Source organism: Centruroides vittatus, unplaced genomic scaffold (genome assembly GCF_030686945.1).
Source record: "Centruroides vittatus isolate TY-2023 unplaced genomic scaffold, ASM3068694v2 contig_1139, whole genome shotgun sequence".
Taxonomy (NCBI): Eukaryota; Metazoa; Arthropoda; class Arachnida; order Scorpiones; family Buthidae; genus Centruroides; species Centruroides vittatus.
In genome coordinates, this window is record NW_027120732.1 from 601 (window position 1) to 23,124 (window position 22,524).

The following is a 22,524-nucleotide window of genomic DNA, read 5'->3' on the forward strand; positions in this document are numbered from 1 at the left end:
TGCAAATTTGAAATATCAGACAAATCCGCTAACATTGGCTGCATCATCCAAGTTGGGAAATCAATTTTTTTCAAATCGGAAAATCTTTCTTTTAAATCAGCCAATAAAATTTTCAGATGATCGACAATAACAAGTATAGCGGTATCGGTAACTTCACACTTTTGGAGCCAATGAAACTTATCAAAATTTTTGTTGTAAATATTTGTGACATAATTCAATAAAGGTAATGAAACCAAATATCTTCACTTTTGCATCGACAAGAATTTTGGTAAGTTATAAGTATGGCCTCACTGTCTCTCAAAGTCGATTCATCCATTTGCGCAAAGAATTGTCTTGATTTCAGCTTTTCGACAAGTTGTTTTTCAATATCCTCACTCATTTTGTCTATTCTTCTGCTAACAGTATTGTTACTTAGTGGCATAGCTTTAACATCTTTGTCATCTTTGTCCAGAACCGTTTTAAGAAATGCTGATATTGATGGTTTGATTAAATTCTTCCCTATAGTAAGACTTTTCCCAGATTTAGTGATGAGTAATGAAATTTGATAACTAGCCTCCAGAGTACGATTGATAGTTTCTTTATGAGCAGCAAATAGGCATAGAGGCTTTAATGTTACTCTTTTTTCAAAATCTTTCTTCAAAATTTGAAAGTAATTTAAATCTGAATTAATATGAGCATTGTGTTTTGCCTTCAAATGTGCCTCAAGACGACCTCGTTTCATTGATTCGTTGGTCAAGCATCGTTGGCATAAAAGACAAAAAGGTGACCGTTCATCGTGGACAGCAGGTCATAAAACCAAATTTTAAATATTTCTCCGAATACTGATGAACTTTTTATCTCGCTCGCATCACTTATTTCCTTATGGGCTAGAAAAATGTATATAAAATCAATTAGAAACTAAAAAAAGATAATATGATGTTGGATTCGTGTGAAATGGTGTAGAGCTGTAGACCAACAAAAGAAACACGTTTCAAAGACTATGTGACAGTATGGTCAACAAAGTAATTTATTTTGCATAAATGTACAGGTTTTATTTTATATTCCAACTCCACGATATTATAAAATAAGTAACAATAGTACAGTGCAAACAACATATACCGTTTGCAACAATATAAAAACTATAACTAAAACTTATGTACTAACTTAAAACTAGCGATAGAAAAATTAGTAGGAAAAAGATAAAATAGGAAATAGAACATAGAAAAGATTGGAATACATGGGTTTTTTCTTGCTAAACTCTACAATCTCTGGGTAGGATACCACGTTGAACATTTTTGGAAGGTCTCTCGTTGTCGTGTTCGTTGAAGTTTCTCTTGCACTTTCCTGTCATTGCCAAATGTGACCCGGAACAACACAACTCGTGTCTGTCCACCTTGACGTCTGGCAAAGAATGTCCTTTCTCCTCTTTCACTGGCCTCGGGGCCTCGTTTATCTCTTTGTTCTCAGTGGTTCCCAGAATTGTTAATCCCACCCCAAGGGAAAAGGGTTATAAACGAAAGTTCTAGAAGGAAAGGGAAACAAAGAAGAAAGAAAACTAAAACTAACTTAAATCAATATTTACAATAAATATGGTGTACAGCAGCTATACGGTTAACTTAAACTCTAAACAAGTCCATTTTGAATTGCCCCCCTTAAAGATCAAATTGCCCCCTTGTGGGGCGAGGGCCCCACGTTGGGAAACACTGCTTTAAACAATTCAGGGTTTGAATAGCCTTCTGGAACAAATTAAACTTGAACTATGAGGTATTACTATACTCTAATTGCTTACTTCAATCTGTAATTATCAACATATTAATCAACTTGTTTTTGATTACTTTACTTGGTACTATTAATTGTTAACTACTATTACAAGGCAAATTGGCAGCATGTGTTACCTTATTCTCATTGTTTTCATAAATTATATTTGTTACTTGTTCTCGAGAATCTGATTCTTAAAAGTACTCAATTCTGCCCCTGGTTAATTTCAACAAAGACAAAAATGAACAAAGATTTTATGTTCCCATGTTTTGTGACTTTTTTCTGGCAAGGTTGCAAATTGTTCTCAGAATACAGTTTGTTATGCTCTTTAATGAGTATTTTACTTGGAATAATTTTGCATATTTGTCCACACACACACACTAGTGGAATCTTAATTTTCTGCTTTATCAAGTTTTTTGTATTCAAAAACCTCTTCTATTTCTACATTGGACAGGCTTCTGGTTTATAGTAGGATTTAACATAGAAAATCTCTCCATTCTAAAGAATTTTTCCATTTAGGCAGGTTTTTATTTTAGACAGGTTTTATTGTATATAAGTGATTGGTTAGATAGTAACATGATTAAGACACACTATTGCTTTGAGGATTCAGCATCAAATTTAGGATGATCCTGAGTTTTCATATAGAGTATAGTATGATATTTCTCATCTTCTAACAAGCTAGTTGATTTTTTATTGAAAACTTAATTAATCTCATAATGGAATATTATTAAAATGGGCCTTATTTTGAAGTGTATATTGCATACATAGTAAATTTAATTAATTATTGTAAATTGTATATTAAGTATATAAAAATTATTACACATTTTCTTTATAGGATCTGTTACACCTATATCATCATCAGATAAAGATACTTCAGAAATTTGTATGACAAAAGCATGCCAAAGGTAATTATAATTAAATTTGCTTTTATTTAGTTATTTAGACATATTTTTTACAATTTTTTTTTAAAAAATTAAGTAAAAAATAAAAACTAAATTAATTCAAAATTAAATTTTGAATTTACTTTTCATTAAACGGTTAATGTTACCTTAGGTAGCCAAGATGGCGGCTGGGGAAATTTTTCCCTACATTCTAGACAGCAACGGGGAAAATTTTCCCTAATTTGAGACCGCTACGGGGATAATTTTTTTCCCTGCGTTCCACGTGGCTAATGCGTTTCCGGTCGCCATCTTCGTCTTCTATGGAGACTGCGCATTGCGCACTGTTTCGTAATAACGCGACCTAAAAACTCCTATACTATAATAAGCTACTGTAAACCCTATTTTAATAAGAAAAAAAAAAACATTTTTTTACTCATGTTGATTGTCTGTCATTTCCCTTTTTTACATTTCCTCCCAACTTTCAAACTTTGATCTTCGTTTATTATAGATCTTTTCCCCCCCCCCTTGATTTGCATCAGCTGCTACTGTCGATGACTTCTTATTTCTTCTTTTTTTACTCGCGGTGGTTGATGATTCCTTATCCCGACCCTTATTTGATTTCTTTGAATTCTTCTGCTTATTATTATGGATGTTTTGAACGGGTGCAGACGGAACTGTCTCGGGTTCTACACTAGCTTTTCGAGATATCCCGGATGCTAAAGCCGAAATCGTTGCACCACATTCTACACATAGGTAGTGCCATTATGAATGACAAGATACATCCCCAGGACAGACGACCACATTTGCTTTTAAAAGTTCCTTCGTACACTGAATATTTAACTGCACACGAACTGCATCTAAGAAGACATTCATTTCTTTCGCTTCTGTAATATAATTTGCATGTCTTATCATATGTAGAACACGGCGATTCTATCTGCTGTATACCTGATTTGACTGCAAATTTGAATGCATTATCAATTGCCGGGTTCAATCTCAATTCCAAACAATCTGTTTCCATCATTTTATAAAACTTCCTGGTAGTACATTTGGCCCAGATTTCCTTCGAACGCAAATCAACATCGCCCATGACGTGAACGAAATTTCTACAAAAAGAACGCAATATCTTTTTGTTTTTACTTGTAAAAAATATAAATTACCTTTCTAGCAATTCAGAAAGAACAGATATTGTAAAAAAAAATTTCAATGCCAACATTGAACATGCAACACACCACTGTCTTATAAACTCCCTGCAAACGAAATTTGCATAATTCGACGATTTTGGCACCAACACATTTCGTCACAACATTTCCAAAGCGCTCACTCTCACGTCACAAATGCGAAATTGCGCGTCTCCGTTTCGAGGTTACAGGAAACGCGGCCACTACGTTGAACACGGGAAAAAATTTTCCCCGTCGCCGTCTAGAATGTAGGGAAAAATTTCCCCGGCCGCCATCTTGGCTACCTAAGGTAACATTAACCCATTAAACATTAATTCTTTCAGCATATATTTTATTCCAAACATTTTAAATATGAAATAATAATAATAATAATATGCTGTGAAATTTTATATAATGTTGATGCTAAATTTTTGTACTTTAATATTTTGTTAATGTTTTTAACCTACCATTTCATTGAGTGAAATTCTGTCTTATGCTATTCTCAGTTGGGCATATTATTGTATGCATTACTCAAATTTTAACATGTCTTCAGTCAAGCTTGTAATGATTGTTTATTTTTGTGAAAAACCTTATGTAAATTACTGTATAATTGGTAAGTGAAACAAAAAATTCTTTGTACAGGCAAAAGAAGATAGCTCAATCAACTTGCATGCTGATAGATGCAGAATTTATTGTTTATCTTAAAGGGCAATGGATATGCATTGCTTACTATGGTAAACAAGAAAGGGCTTTATTCATAATATTTACAAGGCTGACTAAGCTGAAGCCTAGGGGACTATCAATTTTTTTGTTGGGACACTGTTATCTGTGCCCTATGCATTTTCCAGTTTGCACCCTAGCAATACTGTACAAATATATATACCGTATATATTGGCAGATAAGATGATAGTTGAATCATAAAAAAAGGCCCCGAAAATCCAGGGTCGTCTTATAGGACAGATACAAAAATTTAGATTGAAATTTATATAAATTAAAACCATTATAAAAAAACGGACAAACTAATTATTTACCAGTAGAGAGTAGGGTATGTGCACAAAATAGAATAGTCCATATGATGTTTTTGTGAATAGTCAAGGTCATTATCCGAATGCTGAATCAGTGCAAATGCTTGCAATAATTGCAAGGCAATGCTTCCAGATGCAAGAAAATAAATTTGTTCATTAGAAAAATTACGTATTCCGTTTATAATTCTGTATACGTTATACAGTATTATTATTCAGATGATGATCACTGATCTAAACTAAATTCATAGGCCATTGATAGTTTGGGGGTCGTCTTATAGGACAGATATATGCTAAAACTATAAAACTTCGATGAAAATTTATACCTCATCTTATCTGAAGATCGTCTTATTTGCCGAGATATAGGGTATATGCATGTGTCTGTGTATTTTTATTTACATTACTTTAATGCCATATAAATTACAGTTAATTGATTCTCTTCATATAACATCTATTAATAAGATAAGTAACTGCTTCTTTATTGCAGGAAAACAAATTGTTTCTTATATTAAAACAGTTATCCATAAATTATATATTTTATTAACAAATAATAAAAGTTTTATTTACCTTAAATTATCACAACATTGAACAGTTATATCTCCAAAATGCATTTTTTACACATGCAATGAAAATATTTAAAAAAATTGTGAATAGAATTCTTCAGGAGATCCAAAATAGTTATAGTGCTACATACTGTAGTTAGGTGAAAGATTGAAGTGGTAGCATGAGCCCAAAAATCTGAAAACTTAGAAGCCTGACCATAGAATAATATGCCCTAAATATATGAGTAAACAAATTGCTGAATTTCTCTTATCATTTTGTTAGTATTGCACCATTATTGAATCAGATTATTAAAAGAAAAAGGGAATTATAGGGAAAATTTTCATAGAAAAGTTATTCAGAAGAGTCCATATAACTTTTTTAAATATATTTTGTCTGGCAACAATGAGATTTGGTATCAGCATTATTAAGTTTATTTTTTACAGTAAAGGTATCTCTTGTACAACATGGTTTTGTTCTAACAAGGTTTGAAAATTGGGGATATCCTCATATGACATGACTTCTGGTTTTGCTCTAACATTGTGTTTGGGAAATCCTCCATACAAAATTTCACAATTTTCAGTGTAAACTTCATTATTCAATGTATTTTTTTTTTTTATTCAAGTATGTAGGCGTGTCATCTCAAATTTGCCCACAGATTTTAGAATATTGAAATTTTCAATTTGTTTGTGCCTTTCGTCAGGTTACTTTAATGAAAACTGATAGTGCAATTTTTTCTTCCTTGTCCTAGCTTTCCTATCAACCTGGTGTCATCATTGCTTTCAGATTTTAGCCTTTAAGATCCACTGTGTTTTGTTTTTATAGATTAATCTTTGTATTTAATAAAGTTTATTTAGACATTTTTAGATAAGTGTTATTAAACTTTTTTAACTGTAGGTGAGCAATCATTCATAAAATGAACAAAATATGGCAGTATCTTGCTACTCTAACAATTTGGTATTTGAACGCAAATTCTGGAAATAAGTCGCTCAGTACTTGACTAAACAAACATGACCCACTAAAACAAATTTTCAATTAATAACATATTTTTATTTCATCACCTATAAAAAATTTTTATAATAAAAATAAAACATATGAAAATGTTGCTGATATTTCTGATCAAGATCAACAAAAGTGCTCAGATGATGACGATACTTTGTAAAATGAAAACACACTCATTTAACTAAAATTAATATTAATGTGTCATACAATACTTTTAATCATGATTGTTAATTAATTATTGATTGGAAATAAATTATCAATTGCTTTAACAAAACATATTTCTCTTAGTAATAAAAAGAATAGTATACTTTTGTTAACTTTTGGAACTTAACTCCATGTTTTGTATTAGTCCTTTGTTTCATATAGCATGCATTTTGCATAACATGGTACTTTTTTGGAACCTAACTACCATGTACGGGACCCTACTGTATATATAAATGCATGATTCATGAAAATTTAATTTGTTTACAATTAACATTTATATGAACTTTGTTAGACATAAATGATTAATTTTAAGACTAAATTTATCTAATCACAATATGGTGATTTTATTTTATTTATTTATTTTTTGTTTTGGAAAAGCATTTTTAAAAATGTTATGTGCAGTTACAATTGTCTTCAAACTAGAAACATGTGACATAATGAAATTTACTTTATTAATAGATTTTTTTAAACTTTTGTTTACTTTATTAGAAAACATAACTATTAACATTAAGCATTAACTTTGACCTATATTTTGTTATATATGTTCTTGATGTTATTTATTTGACATTTTTCTCTTAGATTTTTGAAATTTTGAAAGAATCCTATTATGTTTTGTTATTTCCAATCTTATTTTTAAAAATTTATATTTTTCTCAAATAACTATGGTTATAAAAAAAATATAAAAATTGTGTTACTGGTAGTTGTTAAAAAGTGCAATAGTTAAAAATTAAATCTCAGATTTATAATAATTTATAGAAGTTTTTGCCAATATATTGCTATTCTAGTAACCCAATGAATTTTAACATTTTAAAATTTATTATGTTTTAAATTATTTGAATAAAAAATATTTATTTTATAAAGTAATAATATTTTTTATTAATAAATATGGTTTAATATAGTGATTATAATTAATTTAATTTTTTGATTTTTAACCAGTTAAATAATACTACTAGTTTAAAAAAATTTTTAAATATAATACAAAATTTGTACAGAACAAATTATACATTTTTACAATATTTTCAGGTACTATGAATTATCAGAAAGCAGAACTGAAGATGACAGTATTATGTTTGTTGAGGATAATGATAATGATAATGATGACAATGAACTAGAAGAAAATGAAAACATAAAGCAATATAAAGAAATAGGAAAAAATTTTGACTATGAAAAAGAAACATATTCTCTTAATTTTAATGATAAACATTTAAATTCATTAACTGTAGTAGATAATTACATTAACATATCTCCAGTAATTGCTAGGAAACTTTTAAAAATTCCTCATATCAATAATTCTTATAAATCACTCAGTATTAAAGAAGTTACAAATACATTGGATTCATGTGAAGAGGTAAAAGATGATTGTGAAATAGAAGATGGTATATTTAGTGATGATGACAATTCAGAAGGTTTTGCCTTTAGTTCTACATCTCGTCATAGACATGGCTCAGGTGCAACTTGTAAATCACACAGTGAATCAGAAATGGATGATACATTGACTGTACAAAGAAGAGGAAGAGGAAGTTCTAATTTAGATATTTTGCCTTTATCTTTAGTTCGTTGTTCTAGTTATGATGATAACTGCAAAATTTTGGAACTAGCTCATATTGATGAATGTCCTCATTTATCTTGGGTAAAGTATTAATGCTAAATATTTTCTGAAATTAATTTTTTACATAATTATAATGCATTATAAATACACCAATAATTACTTCAAATATCAAACAAACAGCAGGATACTAGATGTACTTATTACTCGTTATCTCCATTTTTGTTTACAATGATATGAAATGACTTATTTTCTAGAAGAGGTATCTGTCTCTTGTTTATGACAATTCAGATTACATTTTAATGTTCTAATTTTTTGTCACAGTCAACATGTGTTGTTTCTAATAAAACAATAGTTATTGCTTTTCTTGTCAATTTATTCTGTTTTTTATTATGCCTGGAATTAATATTTTTCATTACATAAGTCATAAATACAAAATTTTAACTTGCAATCTTTTATCAAACTTACTATTTCATTGCTCAACACATACTTGGATGGAATATTCTAATTTTTTGGCAAGGAGTTGTAGTATTCAATATAAGATAGTAAGTTATTAAGTAAGATAGTTGTAAGATATAAAAATAATTAATTCAAAATATACTCACAAATAATATATAAAATATGAAGAATGTTTTATTTACATTAATGAAATTTAATTAAGTATATATTTCATTAATGTATTTTTAGAATGTGAGAGCAACACTCTATGTCCAAATGGAATTATGTGCAGAAAGTTTGCGGGATTGGTTAGATCAAAGAGATAATATACAACTGGTTCCAAATCAAAGTACTTTTATTAAGAAATTAATAGTTACGTTTCTTTACTATTATTTTTACAATTAATAAAATTACATATATTTTCAGCTATTTTTGATAAAGTGTGTGAAACAGATGTAATGGCTATATTTCGTCAAGTATTAAAAGGAGTAGAACATATTCATTCTCAGGATTTAATTCATCGAGATTTAAAGGTAAGAAGTATATGTAGATTGTTATAGAGAGAATGAGACTCTAATGTTTTACTTTTTATTATTATTTTGTTGAATAATTAAAATATTTATAACTCTTTGTTTTATTTTTATCATGATTATAACAAGAATTAGTAATAAGTATAAATATTTCAAATATTAAAAAAAATACAAGTTAAATTCAATTATATACAAAATAAACAATCAATCAATTAAAGAAATTCTTTTTCATATAATCAAATCTCCATTAAAGTAATTAAACAAAGAATACACTTTTTATGAGCTGATCACTTATCAAAGAATGCCAGACAATTTGCTTCAATATAGGTTGCTGTTGAGAGCTACACCACACTGTTGATGAGCATGTGATCTTTTATCTGTCTGTCAGTGTAACTCCACATTGCCCTATTTACATATCTGCGCATCACGGATAAGTCACTGATGTAAATTAGTATATTTAGAGGCCGTTCTTAATTTTCAGGGTCTTTTTCTTTGCACAGAAAGAAATTAACTATAATTAAAAATACGTCAAAACATATAAATATTAAAACTATTACAGTGAAATGTTGACTTAATGTATGGGGTGTGTATAATAGAAATGTAAAGCATGCACGAGTGTTATTCGTCAATTTTTATTTTTTGATACTATTCCTAAAGACAAAGTTTGTAAGTAGTTGTTTAAACTTTGCAAACCATATCAAATGAGTTCATTTTCATTTTTACATCAAAATACAAATAAAATACATTGAAATTACAAAATTGCTTTCATGTTCCATCATTAAATGGAACACAAAGACAATTTTGTAGGCTTGATATATTTTATTTATATATATTTGATGTAAATACTGTCAGCCAAAATTTAATTTTTGCATTTTTTTTTACAATTTTAGATTTAATAAGTAAGTCTTATCACATATAAGACTTATTATTTTATTGCATTGTAAGATTGTACTTTAAAATCATCCAAAATCAGAACTTATAAATTGTAATCACTTCATGTATTTTTTAAATTTTGTTTAATGTTTATAATATTATTACAGATGTTTACTTCTTTTACTGATAGTGCATATTAATTTTGAAAACTAATATTGATTGATTATGTGAAAAATTATAAAATGCAACAGGGAGGAGAGCATTGTAAAATGCCAGGGGATCAAATTAAGTTCCAAATATAATGTATGGTATTATCAATTGTCATTTGTAAATTTTAACACAGCTTTATTAATTATGCAGTATTATGAATTTTAGAGAAAAGTCTGAAATACTCTTAATAATCTAACATTGGTTTAAAATTTTTTTTGAAATATTTTAACTCTATGAATCTCTCACAATTACCATTTACTCTCTCAGTTTGAGGCAGATGTTAATGAACTGATAAAAAAAAAAGTGGTAACAAAGTACAAAAAATGATAAATAATTTTAATTTAAATGGTATTATTTATCATTTTTTATTTGAATAATTTTGTTCGTGTAATGAAACAATTTCTGATTTTTTTCTCCAATTTTATAAAATATTAATAAATTTCCTGAACTTTATAAAATATTAATAAGTTCAGGAAATTTATTAAGAGACAAATTTAATAAATATATACTTTTGTACATGGATTATACAGGATTTGTTAATGAATAATATATAATGTAAATAAATAACGACTAACCCGTTACAAAGCTATACACCCACAAGAGCCGAATTATCGGGCTAGAGTTGGCTATAATAAATAAATAATTAATAAGACAATTTGGCACTAGAGCTTGGCGTTAGGCGCCATCTCTTACTAAACTTAATAATTATAATTAAATTAAATAAATAATTTTAATAATTTGGAACTGGAGGAAAAGAAATCGGCCCGAAGCGGGACTCAAACCCGCAACTTCTGCTATCCGTGCAGACACGTTACCAGTTACGCTACCCGGACCTTCAGTCCGATCGCCTCCTCCAGTATATATAAGCTAACACGACGACCATCGACGGTCATTAGTGCCAAATTGTCTTATTAATTATTTATTTATTATAGCCAGCTCTAGCCCGATAATTCGGCTCTTGTGGGTGTATAGCTTTGTAACGGGTTAGTCGTTATTTATTTATATTTATACGCCTTGCCGGGGTTGCGATGGCCGGTTGAGTGCCTTGGGAGGACGTGGGCACTTGATGTGTCCCCAGCCGGCATTGTAATGACCGTCGATGGTCGTCGTGTTAGCTTATATATACTGGAGGAGGCGATCGGACTGAAGGTCCGGGTAGCGTAACTGGTAACGTGTCTGCACGGATAGCAGAAGTTGCGGGTTCGAGTCCCGCTTCGGGCCGATTTCTTTTCCTCCAGTTCCAAATTATTAAAATTATTTATTTAATTTAATTATAATTATTAAGTTTAGTAAGAGATGGTGCCTAACGCCAAGCTCTAGTGCCAAATTGTCTTATTAATTATTTATTTATTATAGCCAACTCTAGCCCGATAATTCGGCTCTTGTGGGTGTAATATATAATGGTTTAAATTTATCTTTGTATACTAAGTACATTTATTAATTATCAGGACTTATTATACTGGAATTTATGGATGCAGATATTTAGTCTTACTGATCAGAAATAATATTTTTTATTTATTTCACAGGTGAAATAAATAAAAAATATTATTTCTGATCAGTAAGACTAAATATCTGCATCCATAAATTCCAGTATAATAAGTCCTGATAATTAATAAATGTACTTAGTATACAAAGATAAATTTAAGCTATAATTAAGGACACAAAGGCATAATAATTGAATATATAATGGTTTTTTATTTTTTTCAAAGCTACATAGATCTATGGTTGTGGATTAATAACAGGATAAACTATTTTAATTTAATAAAACATTTTATTTTTAATTTTAATTATTCAGCAATTATAAAAATTACATAACTGTTAATTAGAAAAAGTAACTAATTAAAGAGCCGAAGAAGCAATAGCATATTTGTATAGTAAATCATATTCTGTTTTATTTCATCAATGTGCTGTACTGTAACAGACATGAAGGTCAGGGAATTTGTACAAAGTTTGTCAGGGGAAGTCAGAAAAAGTCATGGAATTTAAAACAAATATTTGAGTAGGAACCCTGCAAATATTTGTTTATCATATACTGTATATATTGAGCTCAAAGAATGAAAATGCTATTGAGCAAAAATACAGACACAATGCCTTGTGGTCACTTTAAATCATCCACAATGTGTTGTGGCACTTTTAAAAACAGCCACAATGCATTGTGACTAACTCAAAAAGACCACAAAGCAAAATGAAACCTCAGGATCTGATAAGTGTTCAGGGTGTCATGAATATGTTCACGTTATCTGCAGAGAAAACAATAAGAATCAAGGATTTGGTGCAAATGTTACTTGCAAGCTCTGTTTAAGAAAGAACAGCATCAATGCTAAGAGAGAATATGCTAAATCCAGCCTAGAGAAACACGTACACAAAATGATTTCACTATCCAACTCAAAATTTCCTGCAGTTGAAATTGGTTCAAATGTTTTAGTCAGGGTGCCTGATGTTAATAGGGGATGTGCAACTCCCAGAGATGTTTTAGCTGTTGTTATGAGCATTAATCCATCGAGTCTCCGTCAGTTAGGAAACAAGGAAGGTCTTCCTGATCAACTTTATGCTCGTCATGAATTTACAATTTCTGAGAGTAACTTTATTAGCATTCAGGACATATCGTCAACTTCATTAACACTTCACTCATGTCCATCCATGTTAACATCTGGAAGTAAGCAAGGGTTTATAATGTGTCACTGTAAAAGATACTGTATTGATAAAAATGCAAATGTTGCTCAAGAACATAAAACGCAACTCAAAATATCACAGTAATAGTTCTTGTAAAAATAAATAACTCTGCAGCATTCTTGGTTCTCATAAAAAAGACTGATTTATTAATAAAAGTTTCTGACAAAGTAATTATTTTTGGTAAATTACTTGTTCGAAAATGTTGACATCTCGAGCACCACAACAGATTTTCATGAATGATTAAATGTTGTTGAAAAGTAACCAAGTTACATTTCTGTACGTGGTGAATAATTTTGTTACCTACTTATATAAAATAATTGAATATAAATAAATCATAATGAAAAAGAGGAAAGTTTTATTTCCTTATCATCACCTTGTTATTAGTTAACATCCAGAACTTGTGGCTTTTAACCATAATAAATCTGTCACACAGTGGTTTTTAACTTTAGCAGCTGATTTTTATGTTGTCCTGTAGAGTACATTAAACACTTATTAGTACATATAGTTTGACCTTTAGCACTTTTAAGCAAACCAAAAAAATCCAAATGTGTATTTTTCTCCATACATTTTATTTCTTTGAAGCTTTTTAAGTATGAAAATTAAATTTTGAGGAAAACTTCTAGACCTAATGTTGTTCAGCACTAAAAATTGTAAATAAAAATGTTTCCAGGCTAGAACCCATATTTTAAAGTTACAAACCACTGTGCGTCATATCACCCTCTATTGTAGTTGCATCAGCTAATGTTCAGAATGCGTTACGGCTTTTCTTAATTACCACAACTCATAGTGGTCAAATATCATGAAAGCCACAATGCGAATTTCATTTTGTGGTCTTTTTGAGTTAGTCACAACACGTTGTGAATGATTTAAAGTGACCACAATGTGTTTGGACATTTTTTTCGCTGTGATTTATTAAGCCTTGTCATTTATTTTCCTTTTTTTTTATTTTCCTTATGTAGCTTTACTAAGCCTTGCTATTTATTTTTCTTTTCTTTATTTTCCTTATACTATCTTCCTGCAATAAAAACTGTACTTCCGATTTCTGTTTACTAAACCAGAGGGTAGTGAGTTGACCCATGTGGTCTCCCAATGTTATAGAGAAAAAAGGGGTGACATCCGATCAGTCGAGGGGTTACTGGCAGAGGAGAGAGGGAGATTGGAACGAAAAGAAGGAAGACACTTTCGGGGAGAGAGAAAAGCAGGACAAGCACGTAACAAAGACAATTATTAAGGAACGGATCCAAGGTTTTTTTTTATTATTATTGCCAGTCACCGCTTTGAATTTTTCATTCTGACAATTCCTGTATAATTCTTATCAATCTTATCTTGCTCTAGGGCCCTTTACTTTGTAAATTTAGTTAAGCTATAGTTAAGCTAGACATAAGTTAGAATAAGTCCTTTGTTTTGTTGGTACGTGGGGACAAATTGGTAATATTGTTACGGGTGGTCCCAAGTATCTTTGTATTTTCCTAGTTAGTAAGTGTGTACAATTGTTTCTTTGGAAACTATCGGTGTTAACTGTAATCAATAAACTTTTAATTTTTATCAAAGCTGAGTGATTCTCAGGATTCTGTTATTCATTACTCGGCTACATCGCTAAATGAGTATTTTCATTCTTTGAGCCTAACATATAGTTAACTAGCAGATAGGCACGGCATTGCTTGGGCAAAAGTAACGATAGCAAAGATTAAGATTATTACATTATAGTCACAAAAGAGTAATTTCATCAACAAACTAAGTATTTCTAAAGAAAGGTCGAATTTGAAAATCGAATGTTCTAATATTTCTAAATAAAATTAAATACAGAACATGGCCGGCATTATTCACATTTAATAAATATAAATATAAATATGTTCTAATATTGTTCAATTTTCATTACGTTCTGATTATATCGTTCGATTTTCATTGAATGTTCTAAAGAAGAAAGGTCGAGAAAAACTGAACTAATCTGTTTAAATTTGAAAATCGAATATGTTCTAACATATTACTCTTTTTCTTTTTTCTTTTTTTCCAGAGCCCGTAACGTCGCTTTCTCTTGTTCTCCATTGTTACTTAACACTTTGGTACTTAAATTTGGTACCCTAACTGTGTACCAAATTTCAACTTTCAACTCCTAACTGTTTGGGCTCTGCACTGATTATTATTATTATTATCAACTTGTCTCGATTATATATATAGATTCAAATCCATTTTATAATAACTATATTTTTATTAGTTTATTCAATAAAAGAATTTTATCAGCTCTTAAAATTTCTTAGATGAACTGATTTAATGATGCCATTTTTATAACAAATTCAAACTGAAAGTTTTTACAGTAGAAAGTAGTATATTTTAGACTATTAATGATTTTAAATATTCATTTTTATATAGCCCCAAAACATATTGTTTGACCGTAATCACTCTAAAATAAAAATTGGAGATTTTGGTCTGGCAGTGTGCAATTCTGATATACAAGGAAGTTATTCACCATTGTTGGGAACCAATGAAGGTTCTTTTGGTGTAGGAACTACACCTTATGCTGCACCAGAGCAGAGAACTGGTCAAATATATGATTCAAAAGTAAGTTTAAAATAAAATTTATAGTTATAAATTTTATTTTAAATATTTTAATATTTTTGTAAAAATTTATTTAATTGTGCAAAAAATTCTTTAGGCAGACATGTATAGTCTTGGGATAATATTATTAGAACTTTTGCATCCGTTCAATACAAGAATGGAACGAGCAGAGTGTTTAAAAAATTTAAATTTAGGAATAATTCCTGAAGAAGTTAAAGAAAAATGGCCTAGTCAGGTATACTTATTTTCATAAGTAGACTTATATAATTTTATGTTCTTGATTTATTACTATAATTTATTAAATATTGTCTAAAATGATTAATTTTAAACTTATGTTCTGCAATTAATTATTAATTTTTGCATTTGAATCTGTATATATATATACAGTAGAGCGTCGTTTATCCGAAAGCCGGTCAACCAAAAGCTTTCCAGTTGGACTGTGTTGTGCTGAATCGAACGTTTTTGATACTAGATTAACTTCTAAAGTGTAATATATATATATTTCAATATATTTATTTTGTTTGTACAAAATAAAGAAATAATTTTTAACGATACAATAGCCTCAATTATTGTTATAAAAATTTTCGTTAGGCTTAAAATCGACAAAAATTCAACACAAAGCGACACACAATGGAGAAAAATTTCAACATCGGATAGGTTAATATATTTTTTCGTACATAATTGGTTATCTGAAAAATCAGTTACCCGAACAACCCCAGTCCCCAATTGATTCGGATAAATGACGCTCTACTGTATATAAAAATGTTATTATTATTAAAACTTAGAAAAATAATTATCAACATGTTCAAAAACCTATAATGTTATGACAGTTATATATTGATGCAAAATGCATCTTTAATTAAAATTTATTAATTAAACTTAATTAACAACTAAAGAAAATAATCAAAATTATCCAATTATATTAATCAATGGGTTTCATTTTTGTATCAATTTTGACAGTTACATACAAACCAATAAACTTGGATATCAAAACATGGATAATAATAATAATTTGTTTTTGATTGCAAAGGTTTCCTTCGTAACAAAACTTATAAGCAAAGAACCAAAATGCCGTCCTTCAGCAAGAGAAATTCTTAATTCCAGTCTTTTCCTTAATAAAACTCAGGTAATAATAAAATTTTTGACTAAAAAGCAACTGAAATAATAAAATATTGATTGTTAATATTTCTTTCAGATAATAGAAAACTTACAGAAAGAAATTATTGAATTAAAGCAGCTTCTTTCTGAAAAAAACAAAGAGATTATGCAATTGAAGAAAAATTTTGGAAAGTTGTAAAATTTTACAAAAATATGTTTTAATATGTGGTGCCATAACATAGATAGAAACATTTATAGTAATTCTCAAAGCATATTGTTTAATTGATCTATGAAAAAAGTTTTACATGATCTGGTTTTATTTCGTGGATTTTTATTTTATTAGAGAAATTAAATAATCTATGGTTACATTAATTGTTTATTGTTACAAATAGCATATAGATTATTTAATTTTAATAATTTGTATTAAATTCAAGTTAAATTTAAAATTCAAAAAATAAAAATATAAATAAAGAGTTTTTTATTAATATGAATACTTTACGTTCAGTACATTAACATGAATGTTGTCAATACTTTGAAGAAGTGAGAATTTCAAATACAAAATTTTTTAGAATGGAAAATTTTTATCTTGTACTTTTCTTATTCATTGCTATTTTATCTGTGATATTGTGATACAAAAAATAAATTATTTCCAGTTTTATCTGTGGTTGTGTTAATATTAAACTTTATCATGTTTACACATTTAAAATAAAACAAAAACTGTTTGGATAAATTGCATCTAACATAATTTTTTATTTATATTCATAATCTACACATAAATATTAATTATATAAAATTTTGACAGCTGCTGTAATATGTTTTTAAATCAAAATATAAATGTTGTGGCAAGCGATGTACGACCCCACATTATAGCCGCCGGCGCATGCACAGCGATGTTTGTTTATAGTACACATCTGGAGCGGGGGGGTTGGAATGCATCTGTAACGGGAGTTTAGAACGTAGGGTCTCTACTCAGATCCCACCTAAGAAGGTCCTAGGGGACCAAAAACGTCTGTGGCTAACTATACTTTGTGAAGATATTTAAGGTTATTAGAATAGACATATTTTTATTTATATTCATAATCTACACATTTCCCTTCTTAAAAAACATTACGAGGTTTGAAAATAAAAACTTTGCAATCAGTGTTGTAACCAGTATTGCCGTTCCTAGTACATTTGTACTTTTTGGGTACATTGTGCTTTTTCGAGAGCATTGAAAGTACACTTAGATTTTTAGTACATTTTGAGTACATTATAATATTTCAGTACCATTTATGGTACAAAATAATATTTCATGCCTTAACGAGAAAATGCGAAAAAAAAATTAGTTTAATAAAGTCTCACTACTTGCTAATTTGATTTACTCCGCGTTTCTTTATGCAGCGCTCGAGAAGCGCTTTACAGCGAACACACTGAAACTGGTTTCTAATTGGCCAATATTGCTCGTGACGTCATTTCGCTACACTCTCGCTGCATAAAGAAACGCGGCCTTACCCAATCACAACATACACATGGTATATGTCGGTCGACGTCAACAACATACAGATAGTTGCACGTGCAAATGTCTTGACTCAATGGTCCTCTTTCACACGTGTGCCAAACGTTTCAGTCATCTGCACATTTTCATGAGGATCTTGACAAAATTTTTCACGTCACGTGGTCCAAACAATTCAACTCTGTCAAACAAAAATAATGGACAAGTAAGGAAATCAATGATTTTAAACTTTTGTCGTCAATAACATCAAAATATTCTTTAAGAATCGAATTATTACAGAAAATAGTTTTGAAATTGTACAAGTATAAATAATATAAATACTTTTATATTATTTTCTACCACTATAATTTAATTCTTAAATTATGAACTTCAATTTTAGTAATCTTGGTAAAAGAAATAACTTTTGTTAATTTGAATCTGTCCATGCACATTTAATTTATAATTTTTTTTTATCCATCACTTATATTTTAAAAAAATCAACCTTTAATGCTGTAACTAATAATCAACGTTAACAAAAAACCATACAAACTATTTTCATAAAATCTTTTTATGAAATATTTAATTTCAAAGTATTCGTATTTAACCAGTATTCATGAATATGAATTTGAAATAAGCACAAAAGTTGAGTATGATGGTATATTAATATCAAAAGCAACCAACCATAAAAATAGTACATTTTAAAGGAAAATAGTACATTTTTTGAAGGAGCTTCAGTACGTTTTGAAATTTCATTGCGGCAACACTGGTTGTAACTAGCTTTTCGTTTGCCCTGTTCAAAGTACAACACTGATTTCCAGTGTAATCAATTTTAGAACTTACACAGGTCATAATAAGATTATAATCCTATTAGTGGAGAATAAACTTACTCTTCACGCGATTCTGTCATTTCCTTTTCTTACATACAGCAAACGTCTTAGCCGACCTATATCAGCTACTAAAACGAAACTAAAACTATTATCAAGAAACTTTGTAGAGTTCTCATTTTCATTTCATTTTCCCCGGAAAATTCTGCAATATTTCCTTACGTTATTGCTGTTAATTTTATATTATTTATTTTTCTCAATAATATTGCGGTTTTTCGACATATCGAAATTTTAAAATACTAAAATCATTTAAAAAAAACGAAAATTTTCAGTTTAAATATATATATTCGCTTGTGCCAACGACCTAGCGGTATTATCGCAAACTACATAATGGTCTCTGCCATGGGTGATCTGTTAGAATTAGAAAGTGTTCCGGTGGAGACCAGACCCTAAACACTGGGAGTTCGGTCGTGAGTTCGCGCCTTCGATCGGACAGGATGGCAGCCTGGAGTTTTCCGAGTTTTTTCCTTGCAGATGACGTCTGAATAGGGGCCAGTTTTCCATAAAAGTCCTCCTGGAAAGTATTCTATCACCCCTCTCGCGTACGGCCGTCTTCTATAAGTCCAACTCTTCGGTCGCTTAGCGATCTCTACCTGTTCTTCGGAGTACAAGCAAATAGCAATAAACTCCTCTATTATCCGAATACCGAATAAGAAAGTGTTCAACCTGTCTAATATAGGCCATCGTCAGGTTTAATATTATAAATGTTCCAAAGTGGAACGTACCGTTTTCGAATATTTTACATACAGTGAAACCTCGCACAACGGGTATTTCGCATAACGAGCAAAACAAATTGTAAATATTTGCCTCGCTTAACGAGTTATATTTTGCGTAACGAGTGATAAGGAGATGGGAAGTCCCGAATTGTGCGCATGCGGCATGCTCTATCTGTCTGTGTTTAGCACTCGTTTCGCTAGCATCTTAGTGTCGCTTGCGATAGCACATTTTTCCGAACTTGTGTTCGCACACATTACTTGTAAACATCAACAACCATAGCCCGTTATATAATAAACACGCCAAACGATATGCCAAATTCTTGGGTCATTAAATTTAATGACCGATTCCAAATTAAATTTTAGAAATGTCTGAATTAAAAATTAACTATTTATAATTATTAAATTTAATACGAGATGGAAACGTAACTGCCTACCTCTAGTCAAATTAATTAATTTCTAATATTTAATTATAGCCTTTACATTACCCAAGAATTTGGCATATCGTTTGGAGTGTTTATCAAACATATTAGCTAGAGTACCTAGATATCAGAGTAGCGACATACGAGTCATCGCCGCCATGTTCTGTCGACCGTCATCACGTGGTCTATGGGTTTACATTAAGAAATGACGAGTTTTTTAGTTTAACGAAAAAAATCGTCATTTCTTAATGTAAACCCATAGACCACGTGATGACGGTCGACAGAACATGGCGGCGATGACTCGTATGTCCTACTCTGATATCTAGGTACTCTAATATTAGCTGTAATTTTTTTTTTTTTTTTTTTGTTTGTTTCTGCAAATCGAATTCTCTTTCTAGGATGGTTCATTTCGCGCTAGAAGAAAAGATGATGATGATTCACACTTCTTAACAGTGTATATTGTACAATTTTTTTTAAGAAAACGTTATACATAAAACATTTAAGCACTTTTTCGGCTTGGAACACATTATCGTATTTTACATTAATTTCTATGGAAAAATTGTTTCGCTTAACGAGTGTTTCGCATTACGAGTAAGATTCGAACAAATTATGTTCGTTAAGCGAGGTTCCACTGTAGTTGTAACACAAGTTGAAAAGGGACATAATTGTCTGAAATGCATACTCAAAGAAATAAAAAGTTTTTCTAAAGCTTGGCCTCCTTTTTATTGATGGTAAGTCTGGCGAAAAAAAAAAGCCATCTTAGCGCTCGTATAATTGAACACAAGACTAGATAAGAAGCGTATCGCATAATGCTAATGTTGTGTTGTGTGCCAACATTTGTCAACGTTGTATCTACAAGTATGTTCTCGCAGACGTACTGCCAGGTTTCTTCTACGAGGGCTGTTCGGAAAGTTCGCGGCCTTGCCTATATGCGGCGCTGCGATCAATTTAATTTTTGGCGGGAATAATTCAGTCATCTTTGCTAAAGATACGATACGAATTTCCGCTTGATTTGTCGTAAAGTTTTTCCACAACAGCTTATCAGATAGTCAGTGTGCACATGCTTTGTCAAAAATGGAGAAGACTGAGACTCGTGCGGTCATAAAATACCTGACGAAAAAAGGTTGACCTCACCTCAAATCAAAGCTGACATGGATGAAGTTTTGGGAGAGTTTGCTCCTTCGTACACCACTGTGAAAAAACAGACAGCCCTTTTTAAATCTGGCAGAGAGAGTGTGGAAGATGATTCTCGCAGCGGACGGCCGTCAACTGCTGTCACTGAAGAAAATATCGACAAAGTTCATGATTTGGTGTTAGCAGATCGCCGTTTGAAAACGTGTGAGATAGCTGAGACAACAGGCATCTCTGTCGACCGAGTGCACCACATCCTAACCGAAAATTTGGGTATGACGAAGGTCTCAGTAAGGCGGGTGCCGCGTTTGCTGACCGCCGAGCAAAAACGTGTTCGCACTTTGATGTCAAAGGAGTGTTTGGACTTCTATCACAAAAACCCACGGGATTTCTTGCGTCAGTTTGTGACTACTGACGAAACCTGGATCCACTACTACAATCCTGAAACAAGAGAACAGTCAAAGCAATAGAAACATCACAGTTCGCCACCACCAAAGAAGGCAAAGACAGTTTCATCAGCGGAGAAAGTGATGGCTTCGGTTTTTGGGATGCTAAAGGAATCATCTTTATTGACTACCTAGAAAGAGGAAAGACCATCAATACTGTCTATTACTGTGAAATTTTGGAAAAACTTTTTTGGAAAAACTGAAGAAAGAAATCGAAGAAAAGAGGTCACACTTGAAGAAGAAAAAGATTCTGTTCCACCACGATAATGCACCTGCACATTCCGCCAGAATCACTGAACAAACGATAAATAAACTTCGCTTCCAATTAGTTCCACATCCACCGTACTCACGTAATTTGGCCCCCAGTGACTTCCACCTTTTTCCAAACTTAAAAAAATTCTTGGCTGGAAGGAGATTCCACTCAAATGACGAAGTCATCTGTAAAGTGAATGAGTATTTTGCACACCTTGACAAATCGATCTATTGTGATGGCATGAAAAAGCTAGAACATCGCTGGAATAAGTGCATTGCTGACAAAGGAGACTACATTGAAAAATAAAAAAAGTTTTAACATTATTTTGTTTGTTGTTCTATTTGAGGCCGCGAACTTTCCGAACAGCCCTCGTAGTCACACCCACATAATCTTTTTCGATTCCTAACTATTGATTTTCAAATGGAATTATATATACTCCAGCTTTCTCTTCCTTTTTTACGCTGTCTTTATCGTTCCGTAGCAAGCTATAGATATCGGAAGCTCTTTTATAGACCGTATTCTAGAATCTTTATAATAAAAAGAGCATTAGATACAACGTTGACAAACGACAAAACAACACAATATTGCAAAATAAATTTAGCAATTTATTTTAAAATTAAATTATTTTTTTGAATTTTAAATATGTAAAATATTCGAAAACGGCACGTTCCACTTTGGAACATTTATAATATTAAACCTGACGATGGCCTATATTAGACAGGTTGAACACTTTCTTA

At 30.6% G+C, this 22,524-nt stretch overlaps 2 protein-coding genes across 2 annotated transcripts; both read left to right on the top strand.

The window, feature by feature from the left end:
* Nucleotides 1-2,572: 2,572 nt before the first annotated feature.
* On the top strand, nucleotides 2,573-17,125 carry LOC136978238 (eukaryotic translation initiation factor 2-alpha kinase 1-like; the record flags this gene model as incomplete). The annotated part of the gene is made up of 8 exons (XM_067273910.1): nucleotides 2,573-2,642; nucleotides 7,567-8,173; nucleotides 8,777-8,876; nucleotides 8,954-9,060; nucleotides 15,184-15,372; nucleotides 15,467-15,604; nucleotides 16,400-16,495; nucleotides 16,565-17,125. Coding segments are annotated over 8 exons (1,409 nt in total), but the record flags the coding sequence as incomplete, so codon positions are not given.
* A 3,983-nt stretch (nucleotides 17,126-21,108) lies between these two features.
* LOC136978246 (protein GVQW3-like) lies at nucleotides 21,109-21,558 on the top strand. Its single transcript, XM_067273922.1, has one exon. The coding sequence runs from the start codon at nucleotides 21,109-21,111 to the stop codon at nucleotides 21,556-21,558; it is 450 nt and encodes a 149-aa protein (XP_067130023.1).
* The last annotated feature ends 966 nt before the right edge of the window (nucleotides 21,559-22,524 follow it).

Bases quoted from the DNA above. Each gene is read 5' to 3' on its own strand.
- LOC136978246 (XM_067273922.1), top strand. From the start codon at position 21,109: ATGGATGAAGTTTTGGGAGAGTTTGCTCCTTCGTACACCACTGTGAAA.